The sequence below is a fragment of the Acomys russatus genome, chromosome 25, assembly GCF_903995435.1.
Source record: "Acomys russatus chromosome 25, mAcoRus1.1, whole genome shotgun sequence".
In the NCBI taxonomy this organism is placed as follows: Eukaryota; Metazoa; Chordata; class Mammalia; order Rodentia; family Muridae; genus Acomys; species Acomys russatus.
The window spans coordinates 40,466,566-40,474,473 of NC_067161.1; the positions used below are offsets into that span (position 1 = coordinate 40,466,566).

At 46.4% G+C, this 7,908-nt stretch overlaps 1 protein-coding gene and 1 pseudogene across 1 annotated transcript; both read right to left on the bottom strand.

Moving 5' to 3' along the window:
- Window positions 1-1,970: 1,970 nt before the first annotated feature.
- LOC127207933 (olfactory receptor 2B11-like) lies at window positions 1,971-2,933 on the bottom strand (annotated as a pseudogene).
- Window positions 2,934-5,157: 2,224 nt separating this feature from the next.
- Window positions 5,158-6,114, bottom strand: LOC127208379 (olfactory receptor 2B11-like). Its single transcript, XM_051167819.1, has one exon. The coding sequence runs from the start codon at window positions 6,112-6,114 to the stop codon at window positions 5,158-5,160; it is 957 nt and encodes a 318-aa protein (XP_051023776.1).
- Between the last annotated feature and the right edge of the window lie 1,794 nt (window positions 6,115-7,908).

Here is a 7,908-nt window from a genome sequence, read left to right on the forward strand (position 1 = left end):
GAAACCCTGTCTCAAAAACAAAAAACAAAAAACCCAAAAACAAAAAACAAAAAAAGTGGTGTGTTTGGATGTCAAACTGACAAGGGGTGGAGCCTATAGTGGTGAAGCTTCATTGTCAGTTAGACAGGGTGTAGACTCACCTTGGGTCAAACCTGGGCTCATCTGTGAGGGATTTCCAGATTAGGTTAATTGAGGCAGGAAAGCCTATCTAAGTAGGAGATATATCACCCCATGGGCTGGGTCCCTGGACTGAATAAGAAGGAGAAGTGGGCTGAGCATTCACTTTCCTCTTTCTCTGCTTCTGAGTGTGGACGTGACACGGCCAGCCATCTTGAGCACCTGCTGCCATGAGGTCCTCATGGGTGACACCCTGGATTTGTGAGCAAAACCAATATTTTCCTTAAGATACTTTTTTTCAGGTGTTTGTTAAGACGATGAGTTAATACAACACTCCAAAGGCAGGAGTCACCTTGGCTCTGGCGTACGACTAAAGCTGATGCAATAGAGACAAATCTGTACTCTCTCTTAGCTAAAGCCCTGGTCAACTACTGCTGCTCAGCAGGTAAGTGTTAAGTGGGTGGAGCCTCATGGATGCCATCTGTACACAAGAAAGGGCCTCTTTCTGGTTTGCAAAAGTATAGTGACATGGGGAAATTAAGCAGAGGTAAGCGATAAAGCAAACGTCACACAAAGACACTGAGTGATGTTTGTCTTAAATGATTTGAGAAAAGTGAAGAAGTTTTATAATGGCGACGTTACAATGATCATGTAACATAGACAGTGAAGTCTAATTATGTTGGTATAGATGAGGCAAGGATGCGATCACTTGTAGGTTGGGAAAGTGTTTGAGGAAAAAGGGAGGTATAGGATTCTCAGACAGGAGACATTAAAATAATTTGTGTAGGTACCTGGAGAAATCTAATGAAAATCTACTTAAAATTCTTAGATATTTTCCAATGTTTTTGTTTTATTAGTGTATGTTAATTTATACACTAATGGGTTTCATACATGCATATAATTTACTTTATTTTATTCTATTTTTTCCAGACAGGGTTTCTCTGTGAAGCCTTGGCTGTCCTGGAACTCGCTCTGTAGACCAGGCTGGCCTTGAACTCACAGAGATTCACTTGTCTCTGCCTCCCAAGTGCTGGGATTAAAGGCGTGCGCCACCAGGCCTGGTGTTGTTGTTGTGTTTCTTTTTTTTCATATAATTTATTTTTAACCATATTCACACCCCTGTTACCCTATTATATCCCTCTCACTTCTGATGATCTTGTTCTTCCCATCTGGTCCTCGTGTGTGTGTGTGTGTGTGTGTGTGTGTGTGTGTGTGTGTGTGTGTGTGTGTGTTTTGCTTTGTTTTGTTTTGGTTTTGGTGAGTCAATGAGGTTAATTGGGGTTATTCCAGGAATGTAGGCTATGAAATATTGACAAGGGATTCGATGGCTTACCAGCTGCCACATCACCAAGGAGAATGTATCTGTTTCAAATAATTCCATCAACATTTTTCTAAGAGCATGTGGCCAAAGAGCAGTTATGGGAAGGGTTTTGTTTTGTTTTGTTTGTTTGTTTGTTTGTTTGAGACAGGGTTTCTCTGTGTAACAGCTCTGGCTGTCCTGGAATTCACTCTGTAGACCAAGCTGGCCTCGAACTCATGAAGATCCACCTGTCTCTGCCTCCCGAGTGCTGGGATTAAAGGTGTGCACCACCACCACCACCCGGCCCAGGGCAAGGTACTTATAGACAATGATTTTCTTTCACTATCAGGTAGATCTACAGACCATTTCCTTGTTCCTTCTATGGATAGAAATATCTAGAAGACAGAAGTTTCTAGTAAAAAAAAAAAAGTTTGTGGTCATCAGGGTGGTTGACATTAATGGGTGAGAAATTTGGCCTGGGATTCTATCCTTTTGGAAAAGCGAATCTGCCAGCACTAACTTCCGTGTGGCTGTTTCATGAGGCAGGCAGAGATCATCCAGCCTTCAGGCACTTCCTCCTACCCTGGCATACTAGGACCTTCCTCCAGGCTTCTCTCACATCCTTGTTTCTCAGTGTGTAGATGAGTGTGTTAAGCAGTGGAGTGAAGACACAATAGAAGAAGGAGAGGAACTTGGACTGAGTCTTGTTGCCTGGAGGCTGGAGGTACGTGTACGTACCCGGTCCAAAGAACATAGTGACAACAAGCAAGTGGGAGCTGCATGTGCCCAATGCCTTGCGCCTCCCCTCAGCTGACGGTAACTTCAGCACCACCCTAGCAACGAAGGTGTAAGAGATGAGCTCTGTTAGAGGAGACGCCATTCCAAAGGGAATCGCTCCCAAGGCTAGGGACAGGCCATTTGTAGTGGTGTCACTACACGTCAGCTTAATCAAAGCCGGCACCTCGCAGAAGAAGTGGTCTAGTGTATTCTTCGCACAAAGGGTAAGGTAGAGGGTGAGTGTCGCTTGCCCCAGAGAATGGGCCAGGCCACTGGCCCAGCACACAGCTGCCAGCCACACACATACCCAGAGATGCATGATAGACAACATAGCGGAGGGGACAGCAGACGGCCACATAGCGATCAAAAGCTATTACCGCCAGCGGGGCACATTCCGTGCAGCTGGTCCAGTGGAAGAGGTAGGCTTGTGTCATGCAGCTCCAGGAGGCAATTGTCTTTTCTGGCCCCCAGAGATTGACAAGCAGCTGTGGGACAATGATGCACACAGCACAGAGGTCCAGCAAGAGAGGATGTCTAAGAAGAAGAAGTACATGGGTGTTTGGAGTCTAGGTTCCACCGGGGAGAGGAAGACGATGGAGCTGTTTCCTATCAGGGTGAAGATGTAGGCGATCAGAAGCACCCCAAAGAGAGGGATCTCCAGCCACGGGTGATCAGAGAAGCCCACCAAAACAAACGTGTTGGGGAAACTCACATTCTGTTCTTCCACGGCCACTGGCATTATGTATTCCTATGTGGAAAAATACAAAATTTGAATATAAACAAGATTCCTCTTTAACAAGTCCAAGGCAACATCTTCAAAACTCCCACTGCTAGCCGGGTATGGTGGCGCACACCTGTAATCCCAGCACTTAGAGAGACAGAGGCAGAGGCAGAGGCAGGCAGATCGCTGTGAGTTTGAGGCCAGCCTGGTCTACAAAGCAAGTCCAGGACAGCCAAAGCTACGTAGAGAAACCCTGTCTCAAGAAAACAAAAACAAAACAAAACAACAACAATAACAAAAACCCAAAACTCCCACCACCTTTGTGGTACTGCATAAGTGAGCTGTTCTCCACAGGTGTTTGAATAATTTCCCAGTACATGGCTGTTCTATATATTGCTCAGTAATTTTCAAGTCTTGTTAGAGTGAAAATATGCATGGTCTGATGAAAGTATTTACCCAAAGCCTGATGGAGTCAACAAGGGATCTGCTCATGGGAACATTCCCCTCTGCCTCTTCCCCGCTACCATTCCTCGCCTCCTTTTAAAGTGAGCTCAGTGTTCTTCTGACCTTCAATGCATTCAGCAAACACGCCGCTGTGATGTCATCGGGAAAGGTCATGCTTTTCCTTCCATCTGGCAGATCTCTTTTCAGACTATACGTGAGAGAAATGCTCTCCAGTGTTTCCTTTGAGTGCAGCTAGGCAAAGGATGCTGGGACTCAGACGGCCAGCTGGAAGCTCGGATTTGTAACATGTGTGTACCCAGCTCTGTGAACTCTTTCTACTGGGAGGGATCAGCTCTCATTCTTGCCCCAGATTTTATCATGGTGAAGTGAACCTGACATCAAATTCACTTAGCTGCATTTAAATATACAGTTTTGTTATATTAGATGCATTTATATGCAGTTTAGCTACTGCCACCATCTGCCTCTCAGGTCTTTACCTGGATCAAACTCAGTCAGCGCCTATTGAACAATTATCGCCCTGTCTGCCCCAGTCCCAGAGCCCGGCACTCGGCATCCTAGGTACTTTTTGTGTGATTCCAAGTAGTCTAACTATTGCAAAGAAAATTCACTGGACAGCAGTTGTAACTTTGTTATTGGCTGTTTGACTCACACCGCTTCCTCTAGGTTAATCTATCCTGTAGACTAAGTCAGGATTTCCTACGTTTTAGAAGGCCAGCTAATACTAATGATATGTGTTTACAATGCTGTCTTTTGTGTTCACCCATAAAGTGTCCCTTGAGTGCCTCTGTATTTTGCCAACCGGAAACAACACTGCTGTGAATGTGGTTCTCCAAGTAACCATGTTGAGATGTAGCTTTAATACTTTCAGTATGTACTCAAAAGTAGAACTCCTGCATTTTGTTATAATTCTATTTTTTATGCTGTATTCTAGAATCTTTGTAAAGCTTTACCTTCCTGCCACCAGGAGCTGTTTTCCCAAGTTCCCATTAATACTTATTATTCTCTCAAAGCAAATACACAGTGTAAAATCTACCAATCTTTTAATTCACATTCTCTGCTCTGTTACGGAGTGACTATAAAGGAAGAAAGACGCTTAAAAAGAGGTAAATGGAAAACAATAGAGTAAATATAGGAAGAAGAAGACAAAGAAGATGAAGAAGACATAGAAGAAGAGGAAGAAGAAAAAAGAAAAAGAAGAAGAAAAAGAAGCAAAGGAAAAGAGCTAAGAATTTAAAAATCAGTCTAAGAAGTATTTGTGAACACCAAGTCATTAAACAATTCTTTTTTTATTATTTATTTATTTATTATGTATACAATGCTCTGCCTGCATGTGCACCTGCAGACCAGAAGAGGGCATCAGATCACATTATAGATGGTTGTGAGCCACCATGTGGTTGCTGGGAATGGAACTCAGGACCTCTGGAAGAGCAGTCAGTGCTCTTAACCGCTGAGCCATCTCGCCAGCCACTACCGAATTCTTGAAGATCTATGGCTTCTTAGAATTGTGCTTTGAGAATGGACCTTACTCTTACATGTGGGACTTTAAGTATTATCATCACGTGCAAGGTGAAATATTTTGGGATGGTTTTTTTTTTTTTTAAGCTTTCAAATCTCTCAAAGAACCTAGTGTCCTGAGCACTTCCCACAGTCCTAAGAGCTGAACTCAGTACCTCACGCGTGCCAAGCAAGTGCTGTACCATCACTGAGCTACAACCCCATTCCCCAGGGTCCTCGCTCAGGGTCCTGCAAGTTACATAGCTCTTCCCAGGTTAGACCCTCACCTTCCACATAACCTCACAGTCCTTGCCAGGAGCCGCCTCAGAGCCCCCTTCACGTCCTTATTCCTCAGGGTGTAGATGAAAGGGTTAAGGATAGGGGTGATGATAGAATAGAAGAGAGAGATAAACTTGCCCTGCTCTTGGGAGTAGCTGGATGGGGGCTGCAGGTACATATAGATGGCGGGTAGGTAGAAGAGGGACACCACCAGCAGGTGGGAGGAACAAGTCCCGAAGGCCTTGTGCCGTCCCCTGGAGGACCGGATCCTCACGACTGCCCTAGCGATGAAGCCATAGGAGAGAAGGATGAGGGCCAGAGGGACCAGCACAAAGAAGGCCACCAGCACAGCCAGCGTGGCATCATTCACCGCAGTATCAGCGCAGGACAGCTTGATCATGGCTGGCACCTCACAGAAGAAGTTGTTGAGCACTTGCTGCCCACAGAAAGGCAATTGCACCGTCAGGATGACCTGAACAAGGGAGTTGCCAAAGCCGCTGAGCCAGGCCACAGCCACCAGGCGCTGGCAGAGCGGGCGGTGCATGATAATGGCGTACCTGAGCGGCTCACAGATGGCCACGTAGCGGTCCAGAGCCATGGCAGCCAAGACAATGCACTCGGTGCAGCCCAGCCAGTGGAAGATGGCATACTGCACCGTGCAGCCTCCGTAACTGATGGTCTTCTGGGAACTGCCCATGTTGACCAGCATCTGAGGGACAGTGGTGGTGGTGTAGCAGAGGTCCAGGAAGGACAGGTGGCTCAGGAAAATGTACATGGGGCTGTGGAGCTGGGGATCCAGCCGGGATACCAGGATGATGGAGATGTTTCCCAGCATAGCCAGAACGTAGGACACCAGGAGGACCACAAAGAGGGGGAGCTCCAGCCATGGCCTGTCAGAAACGCCCAGGAGGATGAAGTCCTCTGGGGAGTCCCAGAAGCCGCTCTGGTTGTCACTTCTCATGCTGAGGCATCTTGTGGAAGCTGCAATGAGCCAAGAGAGTCTGGATGAGTAACTGTGATGGGAGACAAGGAATCGTCTTCCCATTCTATGTCCGCGTTTTCTCAGGCTGAGTCCTGTCGGACCCTTCTTATTCTAGGTGAGGGCTCAGAGCAATACCTATACCTCCCAGCCCTCCCACTCTGACCTTCACCAAGCCAGCCAGTCTTTCTAAACATCACCTCCTGCATCTGTTACAACGGGAGTGGGGCGTGAGGCTTGCCGCAGCTGCAGATCTTGGAGGAGATAAAGATGCTCATTTGCCGGAGTCCCACACAAATGTAGGTTTCATCCTAATTCAGTCACGACCACCACAATTCCCACGTCATAGGAATGTCTGACCTCTCTACAAAGGGAACATGCCATGGACTGTCTCAGTTGGGTATAGGTCCTTGGGAATGGGAGTTGTCAAAGCGTCGGTGGACCAAGACAGGCGAAGAAACAAACAGTCAAACACAGGGGAGTTTGATCTGAGTGTCACTTTGCCTGTCTTTGTCCACTGATGCTTTGTCCCAAGGACCTATACCTGACTAAGATGGTCCCTGGCAGGATTGTGCTCATTTTCTGATGGAGTTTTATTTATTTATTTATTTATTTTACATCTGGAGACAGCAATAGAAGAAAATGGTGACATAAACAGGAAGAAGGGCTTTGCAAGGAGGGCGAGGGGGGACTCTCTCAATAAGCTCACAGCCTCTGATGGCTGATTCCTGGCCCTGTCACTGTGAGGATATGCTCTGGCCATCAGGACTACAGAAGCTCTTGCCCTGTGATTGTTCACATTGGCAGCTCCATCACTCATGTAGGCAGTAAATATAGCAGGGTTCCAGGCTCTCTGAATCCCTGGAGGAGCTGAGAGACACGATACGTTAGCTCCTGATTTCTTACTGGTCCCTGATGAGAGCTGAGAGCACGCAATCATGAGCATGGACGAAAGCCCTTGGAATTGTTTCAGGAAAGATCAAATGGCTCTAGAATGGTATTTGTTTCATACTTAGAGTGACATTTAAATTCCAGATACATATTTGCCAAGGATATATTATCTGAGAGAGAGAGAGAGAGAGAGAGAGAGAGAGAGAGAGAGAGAGAGAGAGAGAGAGAGAGAGAGAGAGAGGGGGGGTTTGATTTCTAGGTGCCACTGTTAGCAAGGAACAAACGAGCTGCCACCACTGACTTATAAGATTGCAGTTGGAGACAAAGTGAAGTCAGGCAGTTTAGGAGGTGGCTTCAGTAAACCTTCCTTACTGCCTGGAGACCTCAACCACTTGGAAAAACTCCTCCGATGAGAATCAAAGATGCTCCATGGATCAAAGGCCACCTTGTGCCGGGGCTGCCAGGGTCAAGGTTTTCTGCCTGGTGGCCTCTGACAACCTTGATAGCTCATGATGGAGCTCCAGTGCTGAGGAGAAATTTGTCATCTATGCAGAAGAGGACAAGTCATCTTTTTATTTCCTACCTGCTCCTGTTTCCATTGTCCGTAACTATTTAAAACACGTAGTTTGTGCCACTTAACCAGAATCCTCTTTTGTTGTTGTTGTTGTTTTTGTTTGGTTGCTTTTTTGTTTTTGTTTTTGTTTTTCGAGACACGGCTTCTCTATGTTATCTTGTCTATCCTGGACTCACTTTGTAGACTGGCCTCGAACTCACAGTGATCGCCTGCTTCTGCCTCCTGAGTTCTGGGATTAAAGGTGTGCGCCACCACACCTGGCTCAACATCCTCTTTATATCCCTATCCTCAGAGGCTTTCTCTCTCTCTCT

Coding starts and splice junctions, on each gene's coding strand:
- LOC127208379 (XM_051167819.1), bottom strand. CDS start 6,114: ATGAGAAGTGACAACCAGAGCGGCTTCTGGGACTCCCCAGAGGACTTC.